This window comes from Symphalangus syndactylus, chromosome 5, assembly GCF_028878055.3.
Source record: "Symphalangus syndactylus isolate Jambi chromosome 5, NHGRI_mSymSyn1-v2.1_pri, whole genome shotgun sequence".
Classification (NCBI taxonomy): Eukaryota; Metazoa; Chordata; class Mammalia; order Primates; family Hylobatidae; genus Symphalangus; species Symphalangus syndactylus.
This window is the reverse complement of record NC_072427.2, coordinates 60,330,694-60,347,633: the sequence shown is the minus strand read 5'-3', so window position 1 is coordinate 60,347,633 and position 16,940 is coordinate 60,330,694. Positions and strand designations below refer to the sequence as shown.

The window sequence follows — 16,940 nt, the reverse complement described above, 5'->3', positions numbered from 1 at the left end:
ACATTCGAGAAAACAGCAGAAGCAGGAAGGCCACTTTCTGACCTCCCTCCATTCATTTTATGGCCCTGAAGTGGGCCATAAAAGAATCCTTTGACTTTCCCGTAAGTCATAAGACCTTCATTCCGGAGCCATCCTCTCTACACCCAGAGGAAAGGAATGTCACACAGGGATACAGAAAAGAATCTGAACTAATTGGCCTTGCTGAGTTCCACCCCAGTTTATTGCCATTAGATCATACCCTTTGTCCTCCATTCATAGTTCTGCACAACTCAAAAAAAAAAAAAAAAAAAAAAACTGTTTCCTGTTTCTTTGGATCTTCATTCCATTATGAAGTCTTCCCATGTCATATAAAACTTATTAAATACATTTGTATGCTTTTCTGCTTTTCTTTTCTAATTCATCTTTTGTCATAAGTTCCTCAACCATGAACCTTGTGATGGAAGACGAAGAGATACTACATTTTCTCTCCTACAGTTTCAGCCTCCGAAGAAAATCTCTCAAAATATGTACTCTCTCCTCTCCATCCCCACTGCTACTTGCCAGCTTGGGAAACCTTCACCTTCTGCCTAGATTCCTCCAGCAACTGCTCAGTTCTTTTTGCTTCTAGACTTACATCCAGGCCCATTCTCCATCATTCATCCAAAATGATGTTTCTAAAATGCAGATGCAATCAGGTCAGTTTTTTGCTTAAAACCTCTCCATGGGTTCGCTCTGACCTTAGGATAATGACTTAGCATGGCTTATGAAGCCGTGTAAGACCTGTCCTCTGTCTAGACTTTCAGCCTTGTCTCACTGCCATTACTCATCCAGTTATGCTCCAGCTATGCCAAACTCATTTAAATTTCTAGTACCTATCATGTGCTCTTGGATTTAACACATGCAGTTTCTTCTAGAATACTCGTTCCTTCTCTCTTGCCTTCTCTCTTCCCCCTTCCATCTTTCAGGGTTAACTTAATCCTTTAGAACTCAGCTTCAGTTTTATTTACTTTAAGACTTTTAGCTTCCTTTTAGATTGGTACCCTGCTTTATACTGTCACAGCATTTCATGCATCTGCCAAAATAATCACTACCCTATGTTGTAATTGCTTATTTAACTTTCGGTCTATATAAGACAATAAGCTGTTTTATGCAGGATACATGGCTGCTTCCGTTTTTATCCCTAGTACCTAAAACAATACTAAACCTAGAGTAGATATTCAATAAATACATCCTTAATAAGTGTTATGAATGAATTATCTTCTATGTTAAGAATACCATTTATAAAATGAAATTGTGATTTTTGTAAACCTCATTGTTTCTTCTAGGTGGAGGTGGAAGGTAAAGAAGTATGAGTTTCGCTTTTTTTTTCCATTTTAAAATGACTGACAGATAAATGAGACTGATTTAAAAGAAGAAAAAGCTGGATTTAATAAGAAATTCAACAATTATGATTATTACAATCTTAGGGAAATCATGATGCTCTTAGCCATTCAGTTCAATAATCAGCAGTATTCCAATGGAGCTATCATGAATACGAATATTTATCTATATAAATAAGTGTGCCAGAAAGAAAATAGATTCATGTAAGTAATTTCTTTTTAATTTACTAGGAATTCATTTTTAAAATGCTGAAACTCCAAGGCATTCTTACAAACCATGAAATCACCCAAGTTAGCCACATCTGTTCAAATGTTTTTAAAAGCTTACCCTAACAGTAATTAGATGGCAACTCAATTTTCACCATCTCTAAAAGAGAACACAGCACAGTTTAGATATATGTGACATTGCGGTTGGGATCAAGATGGTCGAATAGGAACACCTCCAGTCTACAGCTCCTAGCGTGAGCGACGCAGAAGATGGGTGATTTCTGCATTTCCAACTGAGGTACCAGGTTCCGCTCACTGGGGAGTGCCAGATGGTGGCTGCAGGACAGTGGGTGCAGTGCACCGTGCGTGAGCCGAAGGAGGGCGAGGCATCGCCTCACCTGGGAAGCTCCAGGAGGCCTGCCTGCCTCTGTAGGCTCCACCTCTGGGGGCAGGGCACAGACAAACATAAGACAGCAATAACCTCTGCAGACTTAAATGTCCCTGTCTGACAGCTTTGAAGAGAATAGTGGTTCTCCCAGCACGCAGCTTGAGATCTGAGAACGGGCAGACTGCCTCCTCAACAGGGTCCCTGACTCCCGAGTAGCCTAACTAGGAGGCATCCCCCAGTAGGGGCAGTCTGACACCTCACACGGCCGGGTACCCCTCTGAGACAAAACTTCCAGAGGACCGATCAGGCAGCAGCATTTGCGGCTCATCAATATCCACCGTTCTGCAGCCACCACTGCTGATACCCAGGCAAACAGAGTCTGGAGTGGACCTCCAGTAAACTCCAACAGACCTGCAGCTGAGGGTGCTGACTATTAGAAGGAAAACTAACAAACAGAAAGGACATCCACACCAAAAACCCATCTGTACATCACCATCATCAAAGACCAAAGGTAGATAAAACCACAAAGATGGAGAAAAAACAGAGCAGAAAAACCGGAAACTCTCCTCCTCCAAAGGAACGCAGCTACACACCAGCAACGGAACAAAGCTGGTCGGAGAATGACTTTAACGAGTTGAGAGAGGAAGGCTTCAGAAGATCAAACTACTCCGAGCTAAAGGAGGAAGTGTTCAAACCCATGGCAAAGAAGTTAAAAACTTTGAAAAAAAATTTGACGAATGGATAACTAGAATAACCAATGCAGAGAAGTCCTTAAAGGACCTGATGGAGCTGAAAACCATGACATGAGAACTACGTGACGAATGCACAAGCCTCAGTAACCGATGCGATCAACTTGAAGAAAGAGTGTCAGCGATGGAAGATGAAATGAATGAAATGAAGTGTGAGGAGAAGTTTAGAGAAAAAAGAATAAAAAGAAACGAACAAAGCCTCCAAGAAATATGGGACTATGTGAAAAGACCAAATCTACTTCTAATTGGTGTATCTGAAAGTGACAAGGAGAATGGAACCAAGTTGGAAAACACTCTGCAGGATATTATCCAGGAGAACTTCCCCAATCTAGCAACGCAGGCCAACATTCACATTCAGGAAATACAGAGAACGCCACAAAGATACTCCTCGAGAAGAGCAACTCCAAAACACATAATTGTCAGATTCACCAAAGTTGAAATGAAGGAAAAAATGTCAAGGGCAGCCAGAGAGAAAGGTCAGATTACCCACAAAGAGAAGCCCATCAGACTAACAGCTGATCTCTCGGCAGAAACTCTACAAGCCAGAAGAGAGTGGGGGCCGATATTCAACATTCTTAAAGAAAAGAATTTTCAACCCAGAATTTCATATCCAGCCAAACTAAGCTTAATAAGTGAAGGAGAAATAAAATACTTTACAGACAAGCAAATGCTGAGAGATTTTGTCACCACCAGGTCTGCCCTAAAAGAGCTCCTGAAGGAAGCACTAAACATGGAAAGGAACAGCCGGTACCAGCCCCTGCAAAAACATGCCAAATTGTAAAGACCATTGAGGCTAGGAAGAAACTGCATCAACTAATGAGCAAAATAACCAGCTAACATCATAATGACAGGATCAAATTCACACATAACAATATTAACCTTAAATGTAAATAGGCTAAATGCTCCAATTAAAAGGCACAGACTGGCAAATTGGATAAAGAGTCAAGGCCCATCAGTGTGCTGTATTCAGAAAACCCATCTCACGTGCAGAGACACACGTAGGATCAAAATAAAGGGATGGAGGAAGATCTACCAAGCAAATGAAAACAAAGAAAGACAGGGGTTTCAATCCTAGTCTCTGATAAAACAGACTTTAAACCAACAAAGATCAAAAGAGACAAGGCCATTACAGAATGGTAAAGGGATCAATTCAACAATAAGAGCTAACTATCCTAAATATATATGCACCCAATACAGGAGCACCCAGATTCATAAAGCAAGTCCTTAGTGACCTAGAATGAGGCTTAGACTCCCACACAATAATAATAGGAGACATTAACACCTCACTGTCAACATTAGACAGATCAATCAGAGAAAGTTAACAAGGATATCCAGGAATTGAACTTAGCTCTGCACCAAGCGGACCTAATAGACATCTACAGAACTCTCCACCCCAAATCAACAGAATATACATTCTTCTCAGCACCACACCACACCTATTCCAAAATTGACCACATGGTTGAAAGTAAAGCACTCGTCAGAAAATGTAAAGGAACAGAAATTATAACAAACTGTCTCTCAGACCACAGTGCAATCAAACTAGAACTCAGGATTGAGAAACCCACTCAAAACCGCCCAACTACATGGAAACTGAACAACCTGCTCCTGAATGACTACTGGTACATAACGAAATGAAGGCAGAAATAAAGATCTTCTTTGAAACCAACGAGAACAAAGACACAACATACCAGAATCTCTGGGACACATTCAAAGCAGTGTGTAGAGGGAAATTTATACCACTAAATGCCCACAAGAGAAAGCAGGAAAGATCTAAAATTCACAGCCTAACATCATAATTAAAAGAACTAGAGAAGCACGAGCAAACACATTCAAAAGCTAGCAGAAGGCAAGAAATAACTAAGATCAGAGCAGAACTGAAGGAAATACAGACACAAAAAACCCTTCAAAAAATCAGTGAATCCAGGAGCCAGTTTTTTGAAAAGATCAACAAAATTGATAGACCGCTAGCAAGACTAATAAAGAAGAAAAGAGAAAAGAATCAAATAGACACAATAAAAAATGACAAATGGGATATCACCACCAATCCCACAGAAATACAAACTACCATCACAGAATACTATAAACACCTCTACACAAATAAACTAGAAAATCTAGAAGAAATTGATAAATTCCTCAACACATACACTCTCCCAAGACTAAACCAGGAAGAAGTTGAATCTCTGAATAGACCAATAACAGGCTCTGAAATTGAGGCAATAATTAATAGCTTACCAACCAAAAATAGTCCAGGACCAGATAGATTCACAGCTGAATTCTACCAGAGGTACAAGGAGGAGCTGGTACCATTCCCTCTGAAACTATTCCAATCAATAGAAAAAGAGGGAATCCTCCCTAACTCATTTTATGAGTTCAGCATCATCCTGATACCAAGGCTGGCAGAGACACAACAAAAAAAGAGAATTTTAGACCAATATCCCTGATGAATATTGATGCAAAAATCCTCAATAAAATAGTGGCAAACCGAATCCAGCAACACATCAAAAAGCTTATCCACCATGATCAGGTGGGCTTCATCCCTGGGATGCAAGGCTGGTTCAACATACAAAAATCAATAAATGTAACCCAGCATATAAACAGAACCAAGGACGAAAACCACATGATTATCTCAATAGATGCAGAAAAGGCCTTTGACAAAATTCAGCAACGCTTCATGCTAAAAACTCTCAATAAATTAGGTATTGATGGGACGTATCTCAAAATAATAAGAGCTATCTATGACAAACCCACAGCCAATATCATACTGAATGGACAAAAACTGGAAGCATTCCCTTTGAAAACTGGCACAAGACAGGGATGCCCTCTGTCACCACTCCTATTCAACATAGTGTTGGAAGTTCTGGCCAGGGCAATCAGGCAGGAGAAGGAAATAAAGGGCATTCAATTAGGAAAAGAAGAAGTCAAATTGTCCCTGTTTGCAGATGACATGATTGTATATCTAGAAAACCCCATTGTCTCAGCCCAAAATCTCCTTAAGCTGATAAGCAGCTTCAGCAAAGTCTCAGGATACAAAATCAATGTGCAAAAATCGCAAGCATTCTTATACACCAATAACAGACAAACAGAGAGCCAAATCATGAGTGAACTCCCATTCACAATTGCTTCAAAGAGAATAAAATACCTAGGAATCCAACTTAAAGGGATGTGAAGGACCTCTTCAAGGAGAACTACAAACCATTGCTCAATGAAATAAAAGAGGATACAAACAAATGGAAGAACATTCCATGCTCATGGATAGGAAGAATCAATATCGTGAAAATGGCCATACTGCCCAGGGTAATTTATAGATTCAATGCCATCCCCATCAAGCTACCAATGACTTTCTTCACAAAATTGGAAAAAACTATTAGAAAGTTCATATGGAACCAAAAAAGAGCCCGCGTTGCCAAGTCAATCCTAAGCCAAAAGAACAAAGCTGGAGGCATTACGCTACCTGACTTCAAACTATACTACAAGGCTACAGTAACCAAAACAGCATGCTACTGGTACCAAAACAGAGATATAGACCAATGGAACAGAACAGAGCCCTCAGAAATAATGCCGCATATCTACAACTATCTGATCTTTGACAAACCTGACAAAAACAAGCAATGGGGAAAGGATTCCCTATTTAATAAATGGTGCTGGGAAAACTGGCTAGCCATATGTAAAAGCTGAAACTGGATCCCTTCCTTACATGTTAGACCTAAAACCATAAAAACCCTAGAAGAAAACCTAGGCAATACCATTCAGGACATAGGCATGGGCAAGGACTTTATGTCTAAAACACCAAAAGCAATGGCAACAAAAGCCAAAATTGACAAATGGGATCTAATTAAACTAAAGAGCTTCTGCACAGCAAAAGAAACCACCATCAGAGTGAACAGGCAACCTACAGAATGGGAGAAAATTTTTGCAACCTACTCATCTGACAAAGGGCTAATACCCAGAATCTACAATGAACTCAAACAAACTTACAAGAAGCAAAGAACCCCATCAAAAGTGGGCAAAGGACATGAACAGACACTTCTCAAAAGAAGACATTTATGCAGCCAAAAAACACATGAAAAAATGCTCATCATCACTGGCCATCAGAGAAATGCAAATCAAAACCACAATGAGATACCATCTCACACCAGTTAGAATGGCGATCATTAAAAAGTCAGGAAACAACAGGTGCTGGAGAGGATGTGGAGGAATAGGAACACTTTTACACTGTTGGTGGGACTGTAAACTAGTTCAACCATTGTGGAAGACAGTGTGGCGATTCCTCAGGGATCTAGAACTAGAAATACCATTTGACCCAGCCATCCCATTACTGGGTATATACCCAAAGGATTATAAATCATGCTGCTATAAAGACACATGCACACGTATGTTTATTGCGGCACTCTTCACATTATCAAAGACTTGGAAGCAACTCAAATGTCCAACAATGATAGACTGGATTAAGAAAATGTGGCACATATACACCATGGATTACTATGCAGTCATAAAAAATGATGAGTTCATGTCCTTTGTAGGGACATGGATGAAGCTGGAAACCATCATTCTCAGCGAACTATCGCAAGGACAAAAAACCAGACACCATATGTTCTCATTCATAGGTGGGAATTGAACAAAGAGAGCACATGGACACAGGAAGGGGAACATCACACACCAGGGACTGTTGTGGGGTGGTGGTAGCGGGGAGGGATAGCATTAGGAGATAATACCTAATGCTAAATGACAAGTTAATGGGTGCAGCACACCAACATGGCACATGTATACATATGTAACAAACCTGCATGTTGTGCACATGTACTCTAAAACTTAAAGTATAATAATAATAATAATAAAAAGATATATGTGAAACAATAAACACACTTTTATAGAAATGAAAATTATATTATAAAATAAGTTTTTAAAGAAATCATATTGCCTTTTTTTTATTATTATTATACTTTAAGTTCTGGGATACATGTGCAGAATGTGCAGGTTTGTTACATAGGTATACACGTGCCATGGTGGTTTGCTGCAACCATCAACCTGTTATCTACATTAGGTATTTCTCCTAATGCTATCCCTCTCCTAGCCCCCGACCCCCTGACAGGCTCTGGTGTGTGATGTTCCCCTCCCTGTATCCATGTGTTCTCTTTGTTCAACTCCCACTTATGAGTTAGAAGATGCAATGTTTGGTTTTCTGTTCCTGTGTTAGTTTGCTGAGAATGGTTTCCAGCTTCATCCATGTCCCTGCAAAGGCCATGAACTCATCCTTTTTTATGGCTGCATAGTACTCCATGCTGTATATGTGCCACATTTTCTTTATCCAGTCTATTATTGATGGGCATTTGGGTTGGTTCCAAGTCTTTGCTATTATGACCGTGCTGCAGTAAACATACGTGTTCATGTGCTTTATAGTAGAATGATTTATAATCCTTTGGGTATATATCCAGTAGGGTGGCTGGGTCAAATGGTATTTGTAGTTCTAGATCCTTGAGGTATCGCCACACTGTCTTCCATAATGGTTGAACTAATTTATACTCCCACCAACAGTGTAAAAGTGTTCCTATTTCTCCACATCCTCTCCAGCATCTGTTGTTTCCTGACTTGTTAATGATCACCAATCTAACTGGTGTGAGATGGTATCTCATTGTGGTTTTGATTTGCATTTCTCTAATGACCAGTGATGATGAGCTTTTTTTCATGTTTGTTGGCCACATAAATGTCTTCTTTTGAGAAGTGTCTATTCATATCCTTCACCTACTTTTTGATGGGGTTTTTTTTTTCTTGTAAATTTGTTTAAGTTCCTAGTAGATTCTGGATATTAGCCCTTTGCCAGATGGGTAGCTTGCAAAAATTTTCTCCCATTCTGTAGGTTGCTTGTTCACTCTGATGATAGTTTCTTTTGCTGTGCAGAAGCTCTCTAGTTTAATTAGATCTCATTTGTAGCTGTTCCTTCTCCTCATCCCTGCGGGCATAGGGGTGGTAACGGCTATGCCAGTGGTTCTCAATGAGGGGTGGTTTTTTATTTTATTTTTATTTTTTTGAGACGGAGTTTCACTCTTGACCCTCAGGCTGGAGTGCAATGGTGTGATCTTGGCTCACTGTAACCTCCACCTCCTGTTCAAGTGATTCTCCTGCCTCAGCCTCCTGAGTAGCTGGAATTTTTTTTCCACAAATGTCACCTGGCAATGTCTGCAGACATTTTTGATTGTCATGACTTTGAAGGCTATTAGCATCTAGTTCCTGGCCTCGGCCTTAAGGTTCTCTCTATACTTCTCTTAATGAACTTATCAAATGTCATAGCTTTAAATATATCCGTATAACAATAACTTAGTGAAAGAATAGATGGCATGAAAACTATGTATTTTTCAATGTAGTTTGTTATTTTATGTACTTAAATTATGAAAAGAATCATGAAAATTCATTGAGAAATTAAACTTTTCAAAAATCTGTTAATGATTTAGTATTTTTCATTACAATGATACTGATAGAGAAACTTATCAAAGAGAACGGCAAAAATTGCATTTGGAATGATTAAGTGCTAGGATACAATAATCCCAATTTTGAGCCGAAGACAGAGACCTGAGATAGGTTAGGAATAAAGTTGCTGTTTTCTATGAACAGTGTAAATATTAGTAACACTAACTTTTAGAAAGCTAAATAGAAAGGTTGTACACCATAAATAAGTATCTGGAATGTGCACATCTGGATGCTTCACATACCTAAACTGACCTTTCTATCACATACATACGTCATGCTTTTGTGCTACAAAGATTCTGCTTTTTAATAAGGTACTGTGTCTTAGAAGATTCATTAAAGAAAGTGGCTGGCATAGGCTTTACTTCTTGAGGAGGTTCTCTCAAGATGTCAAAGGGCCTTTGAGCTGGCTAAAAGTAATCCAGCAAAGCTGAATTTTTCTCTGAGTACTTATGTCTATTAGAGCTTGAAGCTTGTAGAATTTAGAGAGGCCACAGAAGATATTGTAAGGATTTAGTCATACGATTTCTTGGTTCCTCAGCCATAGAAACCACTGGGTTCTTTATCCCAATTTCTTGACTTGGAACCTATGTGTCAATACTGGTGAATCAGTAATAGAAAGGGAGAAGAGATTGTGCCTATTCATTTATAGAGGCAATATCACTGTTGCATCATTAGTGTGTGATATTAAAATACAGAGTACAGTATATTTGGTAAGCTTCAAGAGACCAAGAAGATTGTCTCGTTATCTTGTTTACTTTTGAAACTTCATCATCTAGCAAGGCCTGGCTAATAATTATTTTTCAAAAAGTGTTTGTCGAAGAACTGACTGAACGAATGGATGTGATAGAAATATTTTATGTGAATTGAAAATATCACTGGGTACATCCAGATTTTAATAAGTCTCCTCTTGAATATATGAGTCTTTTATAATGGTAATATTTTGGTTTAACATAGCAGCTTACATTATTTTACTAGGGACTAACAGAACCACTTCTATAAGATAATAACCATACCAAATTTAATTTAAAAATCAAGTTATTCTTTGGTGGTGGATTACAGAAATTATGCAGAACTTCAGTAAAACATTTTCTAATAAAAGAATGCTAATAAATGATAAGGTATACTCCCCACATAAAGAGAGTGGTCATAAGTTATAAAGGTGTGATTAGAAGGTTCATTTGGTGGAAAGTTGTTAGAAAGGGTGGTTAGCACAGAGTAGAAAGGAGAGTGCTCCCCAGCACTGATGCCAGACATATGCCAACCAGATAGGAGATTTTTTTACTCTCATTATCAAGACTATTTAAATGGTATGGCTTATATTTAATGCAAATCATAGGTTTTTTTGTGTTTTGCTGCTTGGTTTTTTTTTTCTTTTTTTTAATTTCAGGTTTGATTAGACAAATTTATAAGTTACCCAACCTTTCTTGTAGTTGGACCTTCTTAAGGCTTGTCTGCAGCTTTGGAACTTTACTAGTTCTCAGTGCCCTTGGAACTTTCCTAATAACAACTGCAAGCATAATAAACATGTATTTGACTTCCTTTTGTTCACGGGCCTAAGGAAAGGCCTTATATTGCTTTTTTGTATCCTTGAGAAATTCTCTAAACACAGATTTTCATTCCCTTCCACTTAAAGGCAAAGAGTTGGGGGAGCCCAATTTGGCTGCATATATTTTTGTTTATTACATTGTGACTGAATCTAGCTTTGAATCTGAAGCTAGTGTCATTCCCCAAATTTACAATAATCTTAATTTTGTGTGTGTGTGTGTGTTTTGTTTTGTTTTGTTTTGTTTTGACGGAGTCTCACTCTGTCGCCCAGGCTGATCTCGGCTCACCGCAAGCTCCGCCTCCTGAGTTTACGCCATTCTCCCGCCTCAGCCTCCGGAGTACCTGGGACTGCAGGTGCCCACCACCACGCCCAGCTAATTTTTTTGTATTTTTAGTAGAGACGGGGTTTCACCGTGTTAGCCAGGATGGTCTCGATCTCCTGACCTCGTGATCCACCCGCCTCGGCCTCCCAAAGTGCTGGGATTACAGGCGTGAGCCACCGCGCCTGGCCTCTTAATTTTTTTTTGTATAAGAGTTTTGGCATTCTTAGGGATCCTATGCCTTATGATAACATTTTTGAAATGGCTTTAAACATGTTTTAAGCAGAAATATAATTAGTTTTCCTTACCTTGCAAACTATTTTGGAATTAAAGTTTTTTGTATGGATTTTTCAGGACCAAATAAGAGAGCATTTATGCTGTCTAATTTTAAACTTCTTTCTTGTTTTTTGTGTTTTCCTATTTTCAGCTTTCTAAGAAGTATGGAGTACATGTTTGTGGAGAAGGTGGAGAGTATGAAACTTTCACTTTGGATTGCCCTCTATTTAAGAAGAAAATAATTGTGTAAGATATCATTTCAGCATTTTCTTTTTTCCCATAAATTTAAGTGATGGAAGCAACTTAACATTAAGCTTGAGGCAACTTTTGTTGGGAAAAATAGAACATGTCCTCTAAGTTCACAAACACTCAATTTGTTTAATACCAGTGAAGTCGTCTGAATACCTAAATCAATACCTGACAAGACGAGGCCTTCATAGAAGGCTATAAACTTTTTAGACATTGCACTTTCGTTTACTTGCTGATTATGGCCTGCAGTAAAACTGGTACCTACACACTGACACTTTTATCCTTTCATGAAGTGTGAATTGCCTGTATTATTTATCTTTCATTACAGCTACATTTGATAAACTGCCACATCAGTAGCCTGTGGGTTCCATTAACTCCTTCCTCTTTTTTCTTTTTCTTGGCTTTAACAACTCAGAATAGTAATGCTAAACATTTCTCTTCAGTTATTTGGGGTTATTTTTACACATAAACTTTGTTTTAAAATGAATTTAGTTGATGGTGAGTAGTGTGATTTCTTTGCCATAAATTGTTAAAATTAGTGTAGTGAAAAACAGAAACTTTCTTCAGTTCTTTACTTTATTATCCATGCTCTAATTTATGTTGCTCTCTTTATATGCTAAGAGAACACTATCTGCTTTTCTTAAGCCTGTATGCATCATGGAAAAGATTGTCAGAGTTACGCTTGATTGAATGGAAGGCTTCAATATTTCTAACACTAAGACTTAACCTCTTTGTACGTATCAGTAATGAGGGAAGAAGGGATCTAAGAAAATTAAGACAACAACTCCAGGTGGATTTTCTTAAAAAATGCGTTTATTTCGTAAAATATGACGACATTTTCATTACCATATGCAATATTCATGCACTCTTCTTTCATATTCTTCTAATTTCTTTTCCATTTATAATCAACATTATCATTATTTATTTGACAAATACTCATCAAGTACCTATTACATCCAAAGTGTTCTCCTGGGCACAACTGATGTTCAAATAGTTTCTGCCTTCAAAAGGGTGGAAAAAGACATCTGTGTGTAATTACGATAAAAGGTGGTAAAAAATAAGTCATAAGTTTGTTCATGGGAGAGGACATATTTCTTTTGCCCATGATGATCACAGAACAATTAATGAGTCAACTATTGATAACTTATTACTTCTATGAAATAATACTGTTATTCTAGAAAAACATTTGCAAGCTAGTGTGAAATTATAGTAGAAAATTTGGGATATATTTACTTATTAATATAAGACTAACCAAATTAGAAAAAAAAAGCACAGCAATAAGAGGAAAACATGCCAAAGAATAATACTTTCTCCATTTGCCAGACAAATTGAGGTCCCAGAGCACCTGGGAGTCTTTATGGACAACATGGAATTACAAGACATGTACTGCTTTACATAACCAGAAAATATGTTTATCACAGTATTTTATACCTAGAATATGAATCCTTTTCAACCTCCTCATTTTGTAGACAAGGAAACTTAAGCCTGACAGAGACAGTGGCATGAAGGGAATTACTCATGCTGTTAAAGAGAAGATGTCAGGGAAAGTGGTTAGAACCCTCTAGTGCTAAAATGAGCTCTTCAGTGCAAAGTGTGAGTAGAACTCTGCAAGTTGCTGCCCTGCTCTGTAGGTGTTCTTCCTGTAACCAAAGAGATGGACAGGCAAATCAACAATAAGTGATAGGTACTACCACGCAGGTATGTACCTTGTAAACACAAAGGAAGCCCTGTCTTTTCATTCTTACTCATTTATGAGTTAATCACCAATCTAATTCTGATGCTTAAGCATATTCTTTGCTTTTTTTTTTCTTCATAGGCTATGCCTCACTTCAGCTTCATACTTTTCTTTTGTGATACCTTTTCTCTAGATTGCCTTCTCATTTCTGACCACTTTGCTAAATCCTTTCATTTTTATATGCTTTGGTTGCCATTGCCTCCAGTGCTTGTTGTCATACTTGTCAGAGCATACATTAGGCTATTTGCTAAATATTGTTGGACTAATTTATAATTTGTTGTTGTTTATTTTTGTTTATATATGGTGTTTCACATACTTTTATATATTTTTTGTTAGGTTATAACTTGAAGTTATAGGTTAGGAAATATCCTCATTTGGCAGAAAAAGGATATCACTTAATATAAACAAATCTCCCCTCCTCTTTAAAATTGAAATGTCCTAAGCATACCTGCCTGATATACAATAAATGCGAAGATGTGAGTGAACATGTTTTCTGCATTCTAAAACTGTATGTAAATGAAAGTTATATTATTTAGATATAATCTTCCATATAATACAATTAAAAGATGAGCTTAGTTCCTGTAACTATTTTTTAACAGTTGAGTATTAATAATTCTGGATCCAATCATTTAGAATTCATTTTGGGGACAAATTTTATAACTTCTGTTATATTTGATGTAATAATGGTCTGCCACAATTAGCATGCAACTAATCATTTGTTAGGAATCCTACTTCAAACGTCTGGTTCAAATGACATTTTATTTTTTACAAAAAAAGACTACCTCTAAGGCGAGAAAAAATAAATTTTACATGCAGACTTATTTGATTATAGTTAGATATCTTTTTTGAGGCAAGGGAGGGGCCAGGTGGGCCAATGTAATCATGAGGATCCTTAGAAGAAAGAGGCAGAAGGGTCCGAGTCAGAGAACGGGATGTAACAACGGAAGTAGACTAGAGTGACATGGTGCCATGAGCCAAGAAATGTGGGAAGCTTCTACAAGCTAGAAAAAGCAAGGAACAGATTCTCCTCTAAAGTCCCAAGAGAGAATGCAGTTGTACCAATACCTCGGGGGTTTGTTTGTTTGTTTTTAAATTATACTTTTAAGTTCTAGGGTACATGTGAAGAATGTGCAGGTTTGTTAATGTAGGTGTGCACATGCCATGGTGATTTGCTGCAGCCATCAACCCGTAACCTGCATTAGGTATTTCTCCTAATGTTTTCCTTCCCCTAGCCCCCCACCCCCGACAGGTCCCGGTGTGTGATGTTCCCCTCCCTGTGTCCATGTGTTCTCATTGTTCAACTCCCACTTATGAGTGAGAACATGCAGTGTTTGGTTTTCTGTTTTTGTGATAGTTTGCTGAGAATGATGGTTTTCAGCTTCATCCATGTCCCTGAAAGGACATGAACTCATCCTTTTTTATGGCTGCATAGTATTCCATGGTGTATATGTGCCACATTTTCTTTATCCAGTCTATTGTTGATGGACATTTAGATTGTTTCCAAGTCTTTGCTATGTGAATAGTGCCACAATAAACGTACACGTGCATGTGTCTTTATAGTAGAATGATTTATAATCCTTTGGGTATATACCTAGTAATGGGATTGCTGGGTCAAATCGTATTTCTAGTTCTAGATCCTTGAGGAATTGCCACACTGTCTTCCACAATGGTTGAACTAATTTACACTCCCACCAACAGTGTAAAAGTGTTCCTATTTCTCCACATCCTCTCCAGCATCTGTTGTTTCCTGACTTTTTAATGATCGCCAGTCTGACTGGCATGAGATGGTATCTCATTGTGGTTTTGATTTGCATTTCTCTAATGACAAGTGATGATGAGCATTTTTTCATGTCTGTTGGCTACATAAATGTCTTCTTGTGAGAAGTGTCTGTTTATATCCTTTGCCCACTTTTTGATGGGGTTGTTTGTTTTTTTCTTGTAATTTTGTTTAAGTTCTTTGTAGATTCCACGATTGAGTCTTTTTTGTATAATGAAGTAATTTAGAGAGATCAGTGTGGTTCTAGAAGTTTATTATGCCAGGTGCAGTGGCTCACGCCTGTAATCACAACACTTTGGGAGGGCAGGGCAAGAAGATCACTTGAGGCCAGGAGTTCAAGACTGCAGTCATCTATAATTGCACCACAGAACTCCAACCTGGGCAACATTGCAAGACCCTGTCTCAAAAAAAAAACAATATGAATAACAATATTTAAAAAAATAAATAAATAGAAGTTTATTATGAGATACCTTTTGCCCAAATTCCAATTAACATTTTAAAATGTTTTTAGGAAAGACTAGTATAACAGCCTTTGTCTGGAAATAATTTTTTATATTTCTACCTAGAACAGTTTACAATTCACTTTTTGTATCTATTAATATATGAAGTCATTCACCTCTAGATACAAATTTTGAGATGAGAAAATGAGTTTTTTCCCTGAGAAGCCCTCCTGAGAAGAATTATAGCCTAGCTTTTAAGAGAAAAGGATAATTGTAGGTCCTCAAATTAGAAACCTGCTCTCTTATTACTTATTTTACATATATGTGTATATTCATAACTAAAATCTTAAGGTCATGTTAATGAAAGTAGTCATTTTCTTCTCTCTGTTCATGTATACATTTTATGTCAGTATTTGAGATAATTCTATAGTTCTGTTTTAATCATCAATATCACTGTGTTACTGCTACAAAGTTGCCACATATGGGATGGATAGATGATGGATGGATGGATGGATGGATGGATGGACGAATGGATGGGTGGATGGAAGAATAAGAATGAAAAAAGAAGAAAGGAAGAACCAAATCCTATGGTTAAAACACTTTATCTTCATTTTCATCCCCACCTACTCATATTTTCTGCCCACTCAAGGCATAACTCAATACAGAACACTGTAATGTCATGTTTCAAAATGAGGATAAAGCAAGTACTTTATCTTATTTGCCTTCTTACATTGATTCTGTATCATCTGAGAATTTATTTAAATTTATGAGCTATTTTCCTTATATTTAAATTTTCAGACCTAATTTTTATTTTTATTATGGTAGGGATATCATATAGTGTTATTGGTGTATATATATGTGCATACATGAATATGTTTATATATGCAATATGCATGTATGAGAAAGTGTGTACAGTCATGAGTCACTTAACAATGTGGAAACATTGTGAGAAATGCATTGTTAGCAATTTTGTCATTTTGCAAGCACCAGAGTATACTTAAACAAATCTAGATGGTATAGCCTACTACATACCTAGGCTATATGCTCCTAGGCTACAAACCTGGACACCATATTACTGTACTGGAGACTGAATAACTGTAACACAGTGGTAAATATTCATATATCTAAATGTATCTACACATAGAAAAGGTTCAGTAAAAATATGATATAAGAAATTTTTTAAATGGTACACCTGTACAGGGCACTTAACATGAATGAAGCTTACAGGACTGGAAGTTGCTCAGGGTGAGTCAGTGAGTGAGTGGTGAGTGAATGGAAGGCCTAGGACATTACTGTACACTACTGTAGACTTTAAAAGCACTGTACACTTAGGCTACACTAAATTCATTTTAAAAATAAAATTGTGCTACAACATTATGACAGCTGTGATGTCACTAGGTGATAGGAATTTTTCAGCTCCATTATAATCTTATG

The 16,940-nt window shown here is 37.6% G+C and overlaps 1 protein-coding gene across 2 annotated transcripts in view; it reads left to right on the top strand.

The window, feature by feature from the left end:
- The window catches only part of DPH6 (diphthamine biosynthesis 6), a 195,440-nt gene that overhangs the window by 159,189 nt on the left and 19,311 nt on the right, over positions 1–16,940 (top strand). For both annotated transcript variants that reach the window (XM_063639071.1, XM_055278625.2), the window contains exon 7: positions 11,457–11,551. In XM_063639071.1, the coding sequence (XP_063495141.1) occupies positions 11,457–11,551 (95 nt within the window). The remainder of the gene's footprint in view (positions 1–11,456; positions 11,552–16,940) is intronic.